Genomic DNA, 18,303 nt, shown 5'->3' with positions numbered 1-18,303 from the left:
AGGTCCTGTGCTAATTACCAAGAAACAACTCTGATGAGGTTTCAGTGATGCACTGACCAACGGATGGAGCCAGTGATAGGTCATTAGGAGTCATAGCTGTGTGCATTAAACAGAATAACTGTAGTATGTTTTCCCCTAGGGCCTGTTCTCAGTCATTTTAGCAATGTTGGGAATGGATTCCATCTCATGGAGTGGAGCTCAAATACACCCCCCAAAAAAAAGTGATTAGTTGCTCCGGTAATATTTGTGCACGGTGGGCCCGTCCTTTGAGCAGGTCTCTGGTGTAAGTCTCTGGTGTGTAGCTGGGTGAGGTTCTGAGTACTCTCCCCCTGTACATAGCACTTTCCAGCACCATGAACACTCGTCGATGGGGGTGAAGCTTCTAGCCACACAGCTCGATTTCTCCACGTTCATGATATAAGTAAGTACCGTCTTCTGCAATAGAGTCTTACCATCAGGCTATGGAGAGCACCCAGTAACCCTGGCAACCGCTTTTGTAATGTTTGGGAGTACCATTGGACCTCTATGGCCAATGATTTCATAAGATGGCAACTCATTCCTGGTACTGGGACTTTTGTTTGGCACCATGTGGTGTCCAGTTGGGACATGGTCTCCCTCGTTATATGGCAACTCTATTTAAATTCCATTTATGGATGTGTATATTTTGGAAAGTTTCTGCAGTAGTAGATTTCCATATGGCTCTTTTTTTAATTTAAAATACTTTTTCATATTATATATTCTGATTACAGTTTCCCTTCTACCAAACTCCTCCCAGATCCTCCCCACTTCTCAACCCACTCAAATCCACATTCTTTCCTTCTCTCTATCTCATTAGAAAACGGTCATCTAAAATAAAATCAAACCAGAGTAAAACAAAAACAAACAAACATAAAAGAGTCAAAGGAAAGGCACAGGAAACACATATAGACACAGAGACACATAGATACACACACACAAATCCCATCAAAACACAACATTGGAAACCGTAATATATAAGCAAAGGAGGCTGGAGAGATGGCGTAGCAGCTAGAGGCATTGGCTGCTCTTCCAGAGGACCTCCCTGCACCCATATAGTCTGTAGCTCAATTCTAAGGAATTCCAGTACTCTCTTCTGGCCACCTCCAGTACTGCACACATGTGGGGAATAGACATACATGCAGGCAAAACATTCATACATTAAATAAATAAATTTAAGAGAAATTAAAAAGAAAGAATTATTAAGCAAGCATAAAAATATATAAGCAGAAGACCTATCAGTGGAAAAAAAAAAAAAGCAAAGCCAAGACAAAGCATTATAAGACAAAAATACCTCCCAAAATACTATTGAGTTTGTTTATGTTGATTAGCTGTTGCTGGGCGTGGAGCCTACCCTTAAGAATAGTTTGTAAAAAAAAAAAAAAAAAAAGAATAGTTTGTATACTCACTTAGACTCTGTTGAAGAAAACTAACCTTTTCCTTTTGATCAGATATCAGTTACAGATAGCTTTTGAGTCAGGGATGGAGGCTTATGTCCACTTCCCTCTCAGTGCTGAGATCCCATAAGTCTTAGACCTGGGCAGGCCCTGCGTGTGCTGACACAGTGTCTGTGAGTTCACGTGTACATTAGTCCTGTCGTGTCTAGAAGGCCTTGTTTGGTGTCTTTCATCCCCTCTGATTCTTACACTTTTTCTGCCTTCTCTTCTGCAGAGTCCCCTGGGCTATCAGAGAAAGGATTTGATGGTGACTTCCTAGACATCTCATTTAGGACTGAGTACTTCAAGGTCGGTTGGTCTGTCTGTCTTTCTCTGTCTCTGTCTCTGTCTCTCTGCCTCTGTCTCTATCTGTCTCTCTGTCTCTCTGTCTCTGTCTCTGTCTCTGTCTCTCTCTCTCTCTCTCTCTCTCTCCCCCTCTCTGCACGTTGTCCAGTTGTTGGTTCCTGTATCAGATCTCATCTGCAGCAGGAGGAAGCTCCTCTGATAATCCATACAGCTTTTCAAAAGGCTTTTAGTGTTAGTTGTCTCTCCTCATGTTCCCCCTCTACCCTGCCCCCATTTAATCTTCCTATTCTAACTTTTCCTTTATCCCTTTATATTCAATTCCCATTGCCATAGAAAATCCCCTCCTTCTCCCTGGTCATTTAGTAGCTGCCTAACCTCTGTGGATATTATGAATGAAGCACACATATCTAAAGTTTAAAAGCTAATATCCACATAATAAGAGAAAAATTTCAATGTTTGTCTTTCTGGGTGTAGATTAACCTCACTCAGAATGATAGCTTCTTTCTCTCTTTCTTTCTTTCTTTCTTTCTTTCTTTCTTTCTTTCTTTCCTTCTTTCTTTCTTTCTCCCTTTCTTTCTTTTGAATTATTTATTTTATGTATGTGAGTACACTGTGGCTGTGTTCAGACACACCAGAAAAGGGTGTTGGATCTCATTCCCAGCAATCTCATAGAGGTTGTGAGCCACTATGTGGTTGCTGGGAATTAAACTCAGGGTCTCTGGAACAGCAGTCAGTGCTCTTAATTTCTGAGCTGTCTCTCCAGCCCAGAATAATAGTTTCTAGTTCAGTCCATTTACCTTCAAATTTCATTTTTTTATCAGCTGAATAACATTCCTTTGCATGGATGCACATCATTGTCATTGTCCTTTTGTCAGTTGATAGACATCTAGGCTTTTTCCTACTTCTGGCTATTGTGAACAGAGCCAAAGTGAACATGGATGAGCAAGTGTCTCTGAGGTAATATGTAAAGTCCTTTGGGTATATGCCCAAGAGTGGTGTCTTAGTTAGAGTTTTACTGCTATGGACAGACACCATGGCCAAGGCAACTCTAGTAAGGACAACATTTAATTGGGGCTGGCTTACAGGTTCAGAGATTCAGTCCATTATTATCAAGGCAGGAATATGGCAGCATCCAGGCAGGCTTGGTGCAGGAGGAGCTGAGAGTTCTACATCTTCATCTGAAGGCTGTTAGCAGAATACTGACTTCTAGGCAGCTAGGATGAGGGTCTTAAGGCCCGTGCCCACAATGACACACCTATTCCAACAAGGCCACACATACTCCAACAGTGCCATACCTTCTAATAGTACCACTCCCTGGGGTGTGCATATACAAACCATCATAAGTGGCATAGCTGAATGTGATGGTATATTGATTTTTAGCTTTTAAAAGAACTTCCATAGTGATTCCCAGAGTGTGGGAGTATCAGTCTGTGCTCCCACAATGCATCAGTGTCTTCCTTTCCCAGAATCCCTGCCAGCATGAGCTGTCATTTGTTTATATTGATCTTGGCCATTCTCGGATGAATCTCGGAGCAGTTTTAATTTGCATTTCCCTGGTTGCTAAGGAAGCTGAACTTTTAAAATGTCTCTTGATCATTTGTGTATCATCTTTTGATAACTCTCTACTTAGTTCTATATCCTATTTGAAAATTGGGCTATTTTTCCTTGATGTTCAGGATTTTGTTTGTTTGTTTGTTTAGTTTTTTGTATATTCCAAAAACTAACTTTCTGTCAGATATGTAATTCTCATTCTATACACTTCCTCTTTGCTCAAATGATGGTGTCCTTTGCTATCCAGAAGCTTTTCAGCTTTATAATGTCCCATTTAGTAATTATAAGCGTCAATGCCTGTGTTGTCAGGGTCCTGTTCAGAAAATCTTTTCCTGTGCTGAAAATTTTCATATCCCTCAAGTCTTTGCATATGTTTGTCTTCTATTTAGAGGACTTCCCTGCCTCCTAAATGAAGAGTTCTCCTCAGCCTTCACTAACTTGTCTATGACACCTTTAAAAAAATATTTCTCAGTCAGAGGTGGTGGCAACAGCTACAATCTCAGCACTCAGTAGGTGGATACATGAGTATCCTAAGTTCAAAGCCAGCTTGGACCACACAATAAGATATGTTCTCAAAAAAACCAAGAGCTGGCAAGGAAACTCAGTGGTTGTTATGGTGTAAATATGAAGTATCCCTCAGTCTCATGTCTTGAATGTCTGAGTGTCCCAGATAGTGACATTATTTAGGAAGACTAGAGATTTTTGAAGATAATACTGGGTTCCTGGTTCCTGCTTGTTCTGCTCGCTGGTCTACCATGATCTGAAAAGCCTCCACGGCCGTGCACTGAGCTAGTCTGCCACGACCTCTCTGCCATGATTTGACACTGTGAGCCAAGATGAGCTCTTTCTTAATTTAAGTCATTGTCAGGTATTTTGGTCTCTGTGACAGAAAAGTAGATAATACTGTGGTAGAACTCTTCCAGGCATGCACAAATACCCTGGCTTTGATTCTGAGCCCTGGAGAGAGAGGAGGAATGAGGAGGCTTCCTTGGCTTTCCTGATGTAGTTCTGGATGCTTCTGTGGTACTTCTCTAGGCTCCAGCAGGTTCAAGACTCTGCCACAGCAGACTGACCAGATTCGTTCTTAGTAGCCCATTGCTTATTACATGCTACATATAGGAAGGGCTGGAAAATACCCACATATCTGCTTTCTACAATTGACCAGACTGGAAATCAGAGAGTGGCATTCTGAGTGAGGAGGACTTCTCTGATTGGAAGTTGCGGGGATCCTTGACATGGGGAAGAGAGAATGAAATTTTGGATGAATATGATAGCCTGTGTTTAAGGAGTGCCTAGTATGGCAAAAGCAGACGTCAAGATAAGAAACGACTGGGGGCTGACAGGCAGAGGCAGGGAAGGAGGCAGAGTGCTTTTAAACATTTGGTGAGGACTTGGTGGAAGTTTCTACCCTGATTCCGTCACCATCTTTGTAGAACGGCACAGGTCATCATCATCTTAAGCCAAGAATTGACGTGATAATTCAAGGATACTCATTCCTCAGTACCTGTGAGGTCCTGGTTCCAGAACCCACTACAGGCCTCAGGATGCTCAAGCCCCACACATATCCCCAGATATTATGCTATCTCAAAATCCCTTATTATACACAAACTGATATAAATGACATAAAAATAGTTGCTGTACTGTATTGTTTAACAAATGACCAGAAAAGGCCTGCATATATACCCAGTACAAGAGCACTGTTCTCTTCTCAAATGGTTTTGCTCAAAGGCTAGTTGAGTCTATACTGTCCTCTGAAGCAGGGATGCTGGGCGCCCTGCCCATTTACACACAGCTCATCTTCAAAATCACAAAAGTCCAAGTCACCTAGATTCCCACTGCTTCCTGAGTCTCTTGTCTGAGAATAATCCTTAGAGGAGGGGGTATGATGTAGAAGCCCCAGGTGTGGAAGTCCAGTCAAAACTAGTGCTTCTAGTGAAGGGATGGGGGAAGCAGGCAAAAGAGAAAGACCAGAAAGCGATGCACTGCTTACCAGGTATTACCTATGCAAAGCTGCGGCCCAGCCCCCAGTGGTCTGAGACGCTACACAGAACGTCCCTCAGACTGGGCCATCAGTGGGCCAGGAAATGGGGTATTTATTCACCAAACCCTGTCTCTCAGTGGGATTTTTTCTCTAACCCTTGCCTCTTGGTGAGATGAAAATTTCATAGGCAAGTACATGCTGTATAAATGGCTCACAAGGCAAAGGGAGCACTCACCCAGAAACTAGTTAAGCCTCTCACCATCTGAGAAGCAAGAATTCTAACAAGAGGGTTGGAGAAATGGTTAACAGCACTGGCTTCTTTTCCAGAAGACCCAGGTTCAATTCACATGGCACCCAGACCCACCCAGTAATCTATTTTTAAATTTAGAATAAATTTTTATACAATATATTCTGACCAATTTTCTCTTCCTCGTCTTCTTTCAGATTCTCCCCACATCCCCACCCCAACTCCAAGCCTTCTTTCTCTCTCTCTTTAGAAAATAGGCAAACAAACAAACCAGAAACAACACAAAGAAAAGGCATGAGAAACATACACAGACAGACAGAGACAGACAGACGGACGGATGGATGAATGGCCAGGCAGGCGGGCAGGTGGGCGGGCAGGCAGATAGACAAGCAGGCATACATCAATAAAAATACAAAATTATACAAGCAAAAGATCTGCAAGGTAATTTAAAAAAAAACTCAAAGCCATATGAAACAAGAACAACAAAAATCTCCAAAAATATCATTTGAATGAAAAAATAAATAAAAGGAAAGGCATCACTTGTCCTAGGTATAGTGGAGGAGAATGTTTATTATAGATATGTGAGAGAACATGGCCAGAGGTAAGGGTGTCTGGGAAATGAGTGAACATGACCTGAGCCAAGTGAGGGGAGGGGGAGGGGGAGGGGGGAGGGGGAGGGGAGAGGGAGAGGGAGAAGGAGGGGGAGGGGAGGGGGAGGGGAGGGGGAGGGGAGGAGGAGGGGGAGAAGAGACCGAGACCCAGAGGCAGTAGGCAGGTGGCCCAAAAGAGAACAGAACTAAAATGGTTGGATTATATAGGGAAGGGCAGCTGGGGGAAGGGCAGCCCAACCCAATACCTGGGTTACAGAAGAAGGAGGCAGGGTATGCCATCCAGGAGGACCCTGTAACAGGCAGGGGCAGAAGGATGCTGGAAGAACCTGAAGGCCATTTGATATGTTAAGTAGGCACCTCAGCCATTTGTCCTAGGATTGAAACCTAACACCACTGAGTTCATTTTATGTTGGCCATCTACTGCTGGGCATGCCCAGGACTCGCCTTTAAGTGTGCTCATAAACCCAGTGAGATTCCATTGGAGAAAACTAAATTTTCCTGTGCAAGTGTACCGGACCAGCTGGGGAGGAGGGGGAGGATTAAAGATAGGAAAGGCAGAAAAAAGATGCAAGAGACAGATATGGGAGGGCTGGTCAATTCCATACCAGCAGCAGCCTGAGCAGTGGGTTTATTTTTCATAGCCTTTTTATACCACACACTGCCGTGGGAAGCAAAGCCACAAGCTAACAGAAACAACTGATGAAATATACACATAAGACATCTGGTCCCAGCCGGGCAGTGGTGGCACATGCCTTTAATCCCAGCACTTGGGAGGCAGAGGCAGGCAGATTTCTGAGTTCAAAGCCAGCCAGGGCTATACAGAGAAACCCTGTCTTGAAACCGCCCCCCCCCCGCCCCCCAAAAAAGACATCTGTTCCTGTAGAGTAAAAAATTATAAAGGCCATTTTATGAAATATGTGTAGATTTCATTGCCCTTAGACCTGGGCAGAAAAGTGCAGATTCCAGAACAAGGAACTGAAAATAAGATTTCAGGCTTTCACTTTCTCCAGGGCACATTCTGGGTGGAGGACACTGCCCCTGAATCAAGCCTCAAGTAGTAGGCCCACCTATGGGTGAGAGAGACCCAAGGCAGGAAGACACATTCCTGACTACAGATAAAGATGCTGCCACCTAGGTGGGGCTATAGCCGGAAGATAGTTAATCTGAAATAGTTGGTAATGGCAGGATAGGACACAATGACATGATAAAAACCACATTTTTGAGAAGAATGCAGGGTGATTTCCACATGACACTAACCATTCAGGGTGGGTTTCTCTGGAATGTTTCACTATTCTTATGTTATGTATCCTTGGCAACCCCTCATTCCCTCCCCACTCCCCTGGTTTGTGGGTTTTTTTCCCTTTAAAACCCTCCACGGACTGGATGTTGGGGTCGAACCCCACTCCTGCGCGAGTGCGTGGTGAGACCCCTGGCTGCCAGGTTTCTTCCCTAATAAACCTCTGCTGATTGCATCCAGGTATGGTTTCTTGTGATCTTTGGGTGGTTGTGATTCCTGAGACTTGAGGAAGGGTCTCCTGAGTATGAGGGTCTTCATTCCCATCCAAAAACCTTCCTGTTCCTTCCTCCAAGGTCAAGAGAATCTTCAGCCTCTCACCTTGAGCCTCAAGTGCACCTCCTCTTATCACCCCATGCCTCAGCAGGCTGGAAAACATGTCATCAGACCCTGACCTTCCCTGACTCTCTGCCTAGCAGGCAGACTTTCTCTCTCTCTCTGCTTCAGAGAAGCAGGCAAACACCTCCGGACATCAAGTGTTATCAGTTGAAGATAGCCTCATACTTAGGGATGGGAGCTCCTGTCCACTTCTGCCTCTCAGCACTGGGACCCCATTTGGCTATGCAGGCCCTGCTGTCATAGTCTCTGTGAGGTCATATGTACATCAATCCTGTTGTGTCTGGAAACATTGTTTCCTTGGTGTCTTTCATCACCTCTGTCTCTTATAATCTCCTTTTGCCTTCTCTTCTAATTAGTTCCCGAGCCCTGAGGGAAGGGGTTTGGTGAAGATGCGCCATTAAGGACAGGAAGTTCCAAGGTCTCTCGCTCTACACACTGCCTAGTTGCAGGTCTCTGGTCTCTGTATTAGTTTCCCATCTACTGCAGGAAAAAGTTTCTCTGATGATAGCTGATTGGGAAAGACACTAATATGTGGGCAGAGGAGAATTGCCACGTTTCTTAGCATAGCCGTTCTCAATTTGTGGGTCAACTCTGCTTTGGGAGTTGAAGACCTTTCACGTAGGTCACATATCTGATAAATTACATTATGATTCATAACAGTAGCAAAACTACAGTTATGAAGTAGCAACAAAAATAATTTTATTGTTGGGGTCATCACAATACAAGGAACTGCATTAAAGGCTCTCAGCACTAGGCTGGTTGAGAACCACCGCTTTAGCAGAATGCAATGTTTGGTTTGCCCCTAAGTCTATTAGTCTCAGGTTCCCAACCACCTGAGCAGTGTAAGGCATGTATTCCATCTCATGGGTGGGCCTTAAATCCAACCAGGTAGTGGCAGGTTACTCCCACAGTGTTCGTGCCACGATTGCACCAGCATATATCATGCAGGTAGGTCACCATATTATATATAGATTGAAGGGTTTGTAGCTGAGTGGGTGTTTGTCGTCCTTCCTCAGTAGCATGCAGAGAGTACCTCCCAATATAATGAACACTAGTTAGTAAGGGTGAGGGCTCTTGTTAGGCACCAGTTTGACTTCTCTGTGTTGGATGACATAATGCAAGCGTTGTCTTCAGCAATAGGGTTTTACCATCAGGTTGTGGAGAGCAACCAATAGCCTGAGATGTTTGGGGGTTTCGTGGGTCCCCATTGGCCAAGAACTCAACTTGATGTAGCCCATTGCTAGCACTGGATGTTTCCCGTGGCGGTGTAAGGTATCTGGCTGAAGCGTTGTCTCCCAAGTATTTGGTGACTCTCTTTAGATTCCTTTCATATATGTGTATATTTTAGGAGGCAGGTTTCTATGCAGCCCCTCCAGTGGGCTTTCAGGATTAGCTGTCTCTTACATTTCTTCTCTTATCTTCCTCTTTTCTCCTCTTCTCTGCTTAATCTTCCTGTTCACCTTTCTCCTGTGTCTCCATAACTATATATATATTCTATTTCTCCTCCCTTGGACAATCCCCCCACCAAGTCCCTTACTCCATACCTAACCTCTGTGATTATATATGGATTGTCGCATGTCTATTAAAAGCTTAAAAGCTAACATTCACATATAGGAGAATACATACCATATTTGTCTTTTTGGATCTAAGTTCCCTTGCTCAGAATGATTTTTTTTTTCTAGTTCCATCTATTTACTGGTGAATTTTGTTATTGTATTTTTTTAAACAGCTGAATAATATACCACTGTGTAAAATGTAACACCTTATCCATTCATCTGTCAACAAGCATCTATCCAGTTTCAAGAGAGGATGAACAGAGCTGCGATGACCATGGATGGACAGGCGTCTCTGCAGTACGATGGGATGGACAGGCGTCTCTGCAGTACGATGTAGAGTCCTTTGGGGATATGCCCAAGAGTGATCAGCTGGATCATGAGGTAAATCTATTTCTAGATTCCTGAAGAGCCTCCACACTGATTTCCATAGTGACCGTACAAGCATGCATGCCCACAAGCAATGCACGACGTGCTCCCCTCACCCCACACCTCCGCCAGCATGGGCTGCCATTTGTTCGTGTTCCCCTCACCCCGCATCTCCGCCAGCATGGGCTGCCATTTGTTCGTGTTCCCCTCACCCCGCATCTCCGCCAGCATGGGCTGCCATTTGTTTTATTGATCTTTGCCATTCTGACTAAAGTAAGATGAAATCTCAAAGTAATCTGGGGTTTTTGATTGTTCATTTGTTTTTTGTTTTTCAAGGCAGGTTTCTCTCTGTAGCCCTGGCTGTCCTGGAACTCACTCTGCAGACCAGCAGGCCCATCTCTGTCTCCCAAGGGCTGCTTGAGGTAGGATTTCCCTGATGACTAAGGATGTTGCACACTTCCTTAAATGTTTCTCAGCCACTGTGTTTCATCTTCTGAGAACTCTGCTTACTTCTGTGCCCTGGTTTAATTGGGCTATTTGCTTGCTTGCTTTCTTTCTTTCTTTCTTTCTTTTTTTTTTTTTTTTGAGACAGGGTTTCTCTGTGTAGCCCTGGCTGTCCTGGAACTCACTCACTCTGTAGACCAGGCTGGCCTTGAACTCAGAAATCTGCCTGCCTCTGCCTCCCAAGTACTGGGATTAAAGGCGTGTGCCACCATCACCCGGCGCAATTTGTTTTCTTAATATCTGGGTTTTTGTTTTGTTTTAGTTCTTTTTATATCTGATATCAGCCCTCTATCAGCTATGTAATTGGTAAAGATCTTTTTCCATGCTGTAGCTCCCACTTTTCCCAGATATCCACCCAATAATATTAAGTACCTAAAAGGGGAATAGAGACAGAGAAGCAGAGGGTGTCTGAGAAGCTCATCAGCAGCTAAAATCCTATATACTCACCTCTAGAACACAGCGACGCGTCTGTCTGTCAGGAGCCCACACCTATGGTTTAAATCATGTCTTTCTTTCTTCTCCAGTGCCTCTCTTTTGACTTTGTGGTTAAGACCCATGTTAAAAATGTCTTTTAAAATAAATGATAACTCATGGTGTCCTCAACTCCTTGGAACTGGAGTTACAAATGATTGTGAGCCACCATGTGGGGGCTAGGAACTGAACACACATCTTCTTAATGTACAGTACTCTCAATCACTGAGCCATTTCTCCAACCCTTTTTTAAAAATTGTGCTTTATATGTATGGGGGTTTTGCCTGCATGTATGTCTATGCACCATGTGTGTACCTGGTGCCTGTAGAGGCTAGAAGCAGGTATTGGATTACCTGGAACTGGAGTTACATACAGTTGCAGGTGCTAGGAATCAAACCTGGGTCTTCTGGTGCCCTACTCCCACCTTATTGATACTAGGTCTTATATCCAGGAACCAGGCTGGCCTGGAACTCACTATATATGGCCAGACTGTTTTTGGTTTTTTTTGTTTGTTTGTTTGTTTGGTTTGTTTGTTTGTTTGTTTGTTTGTTTTGTTACAGGGTTTCTCTGTGTAGTCCTGGCTGTCCTGGAACTCACTCTGTAGACCAGGCTGGCCTTGAACTCAGAAATCTGCCTGCCTCTGCCTCCCAAGTGCTGGGATTAAAGGCGTGCATGCGCCACCACCGCCCAGGTGGCCAGACTGTTTTTGAACTGGTGTTGAACTTGCCTCCATCATGCTGGGATTATACCACTCAGTCTGCTGCCATTGCTTTGAATTTTGGTTTCCAGGTGTTTGAGGGTTTTTGTTTTGTTTTGAGATAGTCTCATAAACCCAACCTGGCCTCAATTTTGCTATACAACTGAGGATAGTCTGCCTGGCCTCCATTATAGGCGCACCTCTCCATGCCTGCCTTCATCTGTTATTTGTTGTTATCTCCAAGGGGATGCAGTTCTGTTCCCTCCACAGAGCTGTGGCCTGGAGCCCTCAGAGCACAGAGCAAGGGCTCTGGGTAGTAAAGCAAGGTTCTCTGGCACTGTAAGATGTGGAGCGTGTTTTTTATGCTTGTAGAAAAAAAAAGTGTACAGAATAGTGAGCCATGGGTGAACAGGGGTATCCTGACCTCTAATTGGTTAGCTTAGAAACCCAGAATGGTGTCAAAGTGAGAGCTATATTCCAGGCGAGTGGGGCCCTTTCTGAACTTGACACACCTAGAGAACCTTAGGGGTAGGCCTCTCTAGTGGCTAGGCCACACGGGAATGGGGGTGGGAGGATGGGCAAGGATGCCTGGGTAGCTCCAGAGCTAGTGACCTGGAGGACTCAGTCTTTTTCACGAAAGGGTTTTTGGAGGCTTCGTTTTGGAGATTTGTGATCTCAAGAGGAGGTCAGCCGAAGAGCTTCAGGAAGCAAGGCTGGCAGTAAGGCTTGCTGGCACGCTCCTGGAAGGAGCCTTTGGTGAGTGGGCGCAGGCAGAAGGTGCAGGTGAAGTGATCTGGGTGGAAGCGGCGACCCAGAGCAGACACACAGCGGCCAGTCACAGGGAGGCCACACGTGGCACACAGCGAACCACGCTGAGCATGGAAATGGTTTTCACACAGCGGGCGACCCTCGTGCTCAAAAAAGCTGCCTCCAGAGAAGGGCGCCAGGCATTCCTACCAGAAGCAGGAATTAACAAAATGAGACAAAACCCTGACCAGGTAACCCGCGTAGATAACTAACATCCACCCTGACTCCTGCAGCTTCGCAGCAGAAGTGAAGCGACTAACAAACGAATCATCCCACCCTGGGCTCCTAGCCCGCTCCCCACAGCCACGCACCCTGCACACGAAGCAGTCTGGGTGCCAGAGCGCGCTGAGTGCCGAGATGTAGTTATCCAAAATGGGTCCTTGGCAGCCCTGGCAGCGCGGGGCGAACAGCTGCAGGAAGTCCCGCCGGCAGTAGGGGCGGCCCTCCCGCTCATGGAAACCTGGGGTCGGAGACAGACAATGTGTGTGGGACTATAAGAGTGGCAGTGGGTATGGGCAGTAGGGAGAAAAGGATAGGGTCTAGGACAGGGAAAGGGCGCGCGGTGGGTGGAGAGAGAGCCGGGAGTTGCGATCCATAGATGGATAGGAAAGGCCAAATGGAATAGAAGAAACTCATGACGAGGAGAACAGTGGACCTGTAGCTTTTCAGTTTTAGCTCTCACCCTCTTCTCCAAAAGGCTCCCCGCAGCTGACGCAGCAGAAATGTTCTGGGTGCCAGTGAGTGCCCAAGGCGGTGACCATTTTCTGCATAAAATGAAAAAGGACACTCCAATCACCTTATCTCCAGTCTTCTCTCCACCTCCCTCTGGGAACCTAGGGAAGGCGGAAGAACTAACAAGGAATTTGAGGTTAACGAGGGAAAACTGAGGAGGCAGGGTGGGGTGGGCGTGGAGGTAGGTAGAAGAGATATGTCTCAATTTGGCCAGTCTTCTCTGAAACAGGTTAATTGGTGTGGGTCTGCAGAGCTTACGTGTCGGATGGGTTGGTTGCAGAAGCCACATCGTGGGGAAAACCGCTCAAAATAGCACTCGGGGCAAAAGGGAGCTCCATCTTTCTCGAAGAAACTGCTGCCTCCCAGGGTTGTGGAACAACCGCTGCAAAGGAAGTGCTCGGGGTGCCAGGCTCTGCCCAGAGCTGTAACCACCTGTGAAGTTGAATAGGAGGTTTCTGTCAGAGTGGCTCTTCACCTGGCAGGAGCTGGACGAGCTAAGGTTTATGTTCCTGACATTTTCCCAGTCTTAACCCTAACGGATCAGGATGAAAAAAAAAAAAAAAATCAAGTGTCCAAGGCTCTGCAAACTGTGTTAGAGGTCCAGAGCTGGCCTTCCAGCTTTACCCCAGAGTTACGCACCGAAGGCATAGTGTATCTGGGACCACACTCCTTCTAAGGGCCCACAAAAAGGTTTAGCTACTTTAAAGTCTATGTAGGGTGCTTGTTTGTGACAGAGTTTAAGTTGTGCTGGCTTCAAATTCACTATGTAGCTTAATCCTCCTACCTCTCAAACTCTGTGGTGCTAGAATTAAGGCAGTACCACCATGCTAGAAAACAGAGTCCTCTTGATGCCGACATAGAGGTCAGTTTTAGTAGAGGAAGTGCCCCATGAAGTCCAGAGTTCCTAGAGCCTCACAGAGGTCACACCACTCTGCTTTTTGAGGTTGGTGAGTCTGGTTTGGGAGTCAGGTACTTAATCTATTGAGATGCTTTAAGCCAACCCAGCCCAGCTATACTGGATTCTATCTGCTCAATCTATGATCCAAGAAACAGGACTTCTGGACCAGAAAGGGAAGAGAGACAGTTTTTATGATTCCCGGGAGATACTAGGCAAAACTAATGAGCCCTTTGGGAAGATTAAATGAAATAGGGGTATGAAAAAGAACTAGCTAGCACAGTGGTTGGCACACAGTAGGGCCACACCAAATACTATACAGGTTGGAGAATTCCTACCCTATTGCTTATCACTAAGAATTTCAGTTTTTTTCATCCATAAATATACATGGTGCTGGGGGGTAAGTTCAATGGCAAAAGGTGTATTTAGCATGTATAAAAGCCCTGGGTTTAGTCCCTAGCACACACAACTTTTTAAATTAACATAAAATAGGGGACTGGGGGAGATGGCTCAGTGGTTAAAAGCACTGGCTGCTCTTTCAGGGGACCTGGGGCTCAATTCCTAGCACCTACATGGCAGCTGAGTCTGTTAACTCAGGCAAAACACCAATTCACATTTAGGAAAGAAAGAAAGAAAGAAAGAAAGAAAGAAAGAAAGAAAGAAAGAAAGAAAGAAAGAAAGAAAGAAAGAAACGATAGCTGGGCATGGTGACTCACACCTGTACTTCTAGCACTTAGAAGGCAGAGGTAGGAGGCCTGTCATGATTTCAAGGCCAGTCTGGGCTATAGAGTGAGTTTCTGGTCAGCTTAGGTTACAGTGGAAACACTGCCTCAAAAAAATAAAAAAAAAACACATAAAATATAAATAATAATGTCCATTTCAAGTAGGCATAGTGGCACATGCTAAAATTTCTAGAACTTGGGAGGTAAAGGGAGGACAATCATGGGCTGTGAGGTAGCTGTGCTACACAGTAAGACCTGGTCTCAGAATTCCGAGGGTTGGGTTAGAGGTGGTGGACTGATGGTTTAGCACACACAGTCTTGGATTCAATCTCCAAGAATTACATATAACCTGGGAAGGGGCAGCACATGCCTATAATCTCAGTTCTCCTAATGTAGAAACTAGAGGATCAGAAATCAGAGCTTATCCTTGATTAAATACTGAATTCGAGGCCAGCATGAGATACATGAAACACTGTCCCAAGACTTAGGGGTACAGCTCAGTGACAGGAAGTCTACCTAGCAAATGCAAGGGTCTGAGTTCAGGCCTCAACATCACAAGGAAAAAAAAAAAAAAACAAATTCCATTTCACAGATACTCATTAATAGTGGGGAACACACAGTCTCTAAATGGAGCATCTATCTCCCACCGTGTCCCCACAGGCTCAGAGAGCATCACAGATGGTGCCAGGTTGTAAGAGCCAGAGGTTGGGGACGACTGCTGTGAGTCGGTGCTTTCTCAACATGACTGGGCTGGTGCACCTACACACTCATAAAGCCGTAGCTCTTTCATGAGACCTACACAGTATGGAGCCAGTCAAAATTCCATCAAGGATGAGGAAGGGGCTTATTTAGCCCTTCCTTTAGCAGAGGAGAGATTGACAGTTGTTGGCTGCTGGGTGAAGGTGCTTGTTTTGTTTAGGGATGTAGCCCCTGGAGGGTGCCAGTGATCTGAAGGATGGCCTCTACACCCATTCACACACTGGAAGCACTAACTGTACTTGGTAGATATTTTTTTTTTTTTAAAGATGATATGAAGTTGGGGGATATATGAGGGCACTGGAAGAAATAGAGGAAGGAGTTAGATACATTGTATCTAACATGTAGCTGACACTGTATTTAACATGTATACATCTATTAAATTCTCAAAGAATAAGAAAATATTCTTAAAGGGAAAAACACAAAGTCTGGTTCTCAAAGGTGGGTATGTGAGTATGTATATGCCTCTGCTCACAGGACTGCACTTACTTGCCCAGCAATAGATTTATTGCAGGAGCCACAGAGGCCCTTGGCCTGAGTGGGAACACCACGGCGGCTGAGGTCAGACTGCAGCAGGCCCAGCATGGTGTCTAGACTGCCCTTGCTAGTCTGTCCTGGTGGAGATGGGCATCCCTCATGCGTGGGGCTTGCTGCTGGAGGCTGAGGTGGCGCTGAGGCTGGAAGCTGCCGTGAAGAGGACAGGGAACTTGAGTCAACAAAGCCACTGACTGGAAGCATCAAGACTGAATTGGTGAGCCACAAAATGACACCAACCAAAATCCTTCCAGACTCACATGGTTCTGGACGCGAAAGTCAGAGAGCGATGCCATTAGTCTATCCAGCTCCTGAGTGGCTGAGGTGGCTGAAGGCTTTGAGGGGGCAGGGAATTGGCTGGGAGGACTGCGGAGAACACAGTGTATAACCTCAGAACCTGCCAGCCTAACACCCCTCTAGTAACTCAGGCATCCAGGACCCATCAACCCCTTCCCAGCCCTGCCAACTATGGCAGACTCACACAGTGGGTGAGCTCTTGTCTTCAGATTGGTCCTCCTTCCCTTCCCCTTCTGTCATCTTACTAGACGGGAACTGAGACATGATTTCATCTGGAGAGACAAGAGAACAACACTGGCAAGGAGCCATACTCAGTCCTCCCTCCCAGTGAAGACTTCGTGTCTTTTAACTGCTCCTCAGACAGTCTGTGTCCCTTAGACTGCCCTTCTTTGCCCTGTCCCCAGCCCACCAAACCCTGGTACCTGTAATGTTGAACTGGGTGGCATTGAGCTCCTGAAGCAAACGATCTAGCTCACAAAGCCCATTGCCCAACACACCACTGGAAGAGGAGAATGGAGGAGCCACAGGGGCCACAGGCTTTGGGGACCGAGGCTTGCAAACTGTGCTAAGGGACAGAAGGAAATCTGGGTTTAGGGTAGGGAATCTGAGGACCCTCACCTGAACTTCAACTGGTTTCCCCATCTTTATGCCCCAATTCCCAGCCCCTCACCTGTATAGATGATCTTTGTCCCCAGAGGCTCCTGAAGATTCTCCAGACCCTGTCTACAGAGAGTAGAGGTATTTGTGGAAGGACAGTCATATTCCTTACCTCACTCTGATTTCCCTGAGCCCAGACCAACCCAGGCCCTAATGGCTCCCCCAGACCCCAGAATCTCATCTCACCTGTGGCTGGTGGCCATAGGGTGGGGGAGGTGTGATTGTCTCTGGTGGGCGCTCTTTTGGAGCCCCTAACCGTGACATGTGTGAAGTGGTGGTCTCCAGGTCAGAGAGCAGAGCATCTGCAGTGAGAGGCCCTCAGGGTGAGAGGTTGGGGGGAGGGGGCTGTCAAGGTCTTAAGAGGTTAGAGGATAAAGGATTTCAAGTGTCAGTGTTTTAAAAGATAGATAGCCAGTGTTAAAGGCAGCGGCCAAAAAACATACTCACAGGGCCAGACCAAGGCAAAGAAGTAGCACAGCAGCGGGGGTGCAGGGTATTTATGACCAGACATCTCCCTTGACTTACCATGAGAATCAAGTACAAGCCCAGTAATGGCCTGTTTTCTTCTCTCCATCTTTCCTGGTGCAGCCCAGATTGGCTCTTACTGTACCCAAATTGTTCAATCGGCTGTATGTTTGACACCCAACTTCCTGATTAGATGTTTGCTGCCACACTCACTACTTCTCCCCATATTTAAACAGCCTGGCCAGCTTGGTTCACTTGGCCACACTGAAGTCCTCAGGGGTAAATGGCCCTGGCAGGGAGGGGCTATTTTTGGTGTACTTCTTATCCATGTACTATTATTGAGGAACGCCCTCTGCTGCTGGGTCCAGAAATTCTGCCACGAAGAGCAGAGTCTTTTAGCCTCCGCTTAGACAAGCAGAGGGGACGAGATGCCTGGGGCGCTATATCTATGAGCCCCGTCCCTTTACTCTTCTCCAAGCACCTACTGTAGAAGCCTTAAACTTCTTTCTATCACGCTGGCACTCTCTATTATTCTTTTTCTTGCCCTGAGGACTTTCTTGACCCCTGCTATACCTGGGAGCACTTAATTCTTCTCTTCTTGAAACCCCGTTGTGGGTCCTTTTCATCTCTGAAACTCCCAGGTCACACTCTCCTCTCTAGTCTATTTTCCCAGTCCCAGGACCCAATGATCCCTTAACCCCTTCCTTTCCAGAGTCTCTGAATCCAGGCCCCGTGAGTGCCTCAACGCTTTTGTCCATTTCACAAGCAGGATTGAGGGAGCAGAGAGAGCCAGGGAAGAACGGAGGGAGCGGCGTAGCAAGCAAGGCAGGAAGGGAGAGGCAGGAGAGGGTATGTGGATTTGGGAGGGAGGCACAGCCAGGCTGAGACAAGAAAAGGGAGAAAACTGAGATGGGGAAGGTGTGTGAGTTGGGAAGAGGATAGATGCAGGGAAGGGTGAGAAGCTAGGGGAATCCGGTCCCCACTCACCCAGGTCCTCCATGGCGGTGCGCTGGCGGACAGCTTGGGGCGAGTAGGGCGGGGGCCGTGTCCGGTGGGGGCGGAGG

At 46.2% G+C, this 18,303-nt stretch overlaps 1 protein-coding gene across 5 annotated transcripts; it reads right to left on the bottom strand.

Moving 5' to 3' along the window:
- Positions 1-11,719: 11,719 nt before the first annotated feature.
- Tgfb1i1 (transforming growth factor beta 1 induced transcript 1) lies at positions 11,720-18,303 on the bottom strand. Of its 5 annotated transcripts, none has more exons than XM_034520804.2 (11): positions 18,227-18,303; positions 16,961-17,076; positions 16,788-16,840; positions 16,540-16,677; positions 16,302-16,389; positions 16,081-16,186; positions 15,776-15,970; positions 13,172-13,345; positions 12,864-12,945; positions 12,493-12,641; positions 11,720-12,327 (listed from the first exon to the last, which is right to left on the bottom strand). In XM_034520804.2, the coding sequence occupies exons 2-11, from the start codon at positions 16,975-16,977 to the stop codon at positions 12,061-12,063; spliced, it is 1,269 nt and encodes a 422-aa protein (XP_034376695.1). In that variant the 5' UTR covers positions 16,978-17,076; positions 18,227-18,303; the 3' UTR covers positions 11,720-12,060. The 5 variants fall into 5 exon arrangements, with proteins under 5 accessions (XP_034376695.1, XP_034376688.1, XP_076767397.1 ...); XM_034520797.2 differs by having other exon boundaries at positions 16,540-16,682; positions 18,227-18,297; XM_076911282.1 differs by having other exon boundaries at positions 16,540-16,682; positions 16,961-17,129; positions 18,227-18,277.

This window comes from Arvicanthis niloticus, chromosome 1, assembly GCF_011762505.2.
Source record: "Arvicanthis niloticus isolate mArvNil1 chromosome 1, mArvNil1.pat.X, whole genome shotgun sequence".
In the NCBI taxonomy this organism is placed as follows: Eukaryota; Metazoa; Chordata; class Mammalia; order Rodentia; family Muridae; genus Arvicanthis; species Arvicanthis niloticus.
The sequence above is the reverse complement of the archived record's forward strand: the minus strand, read 5'-3'. Positions and strand labels throughout refer to the sequence as shown.

Excerpts from the sequence above, each read along its gene's own strand:
- Tgfb1i1 (XM_034520790.2), bottom strand. The coding sequence starts at position 17,348 with ATGGAGAGAAGAAAACAGGCCATTACTGGGCTTGTACTTGATTCTCAT. Across the intron at positions 17,077-17,299 it reads GCTTGTACTTGATTCTCATG|ATGCTCTGCTCTCTGACCTG; the intron begins GTAAGTCAAGGG and ends CTCTCACTGCAG. Across the intron at positions 16,187-16,301 it reads GACAAGAGCTCACCCACTGT|TCCTCCCAGCCAATTCCCTG; the intron begins GTGAGTCTGCCA and ends TGTTCTCCGCAG.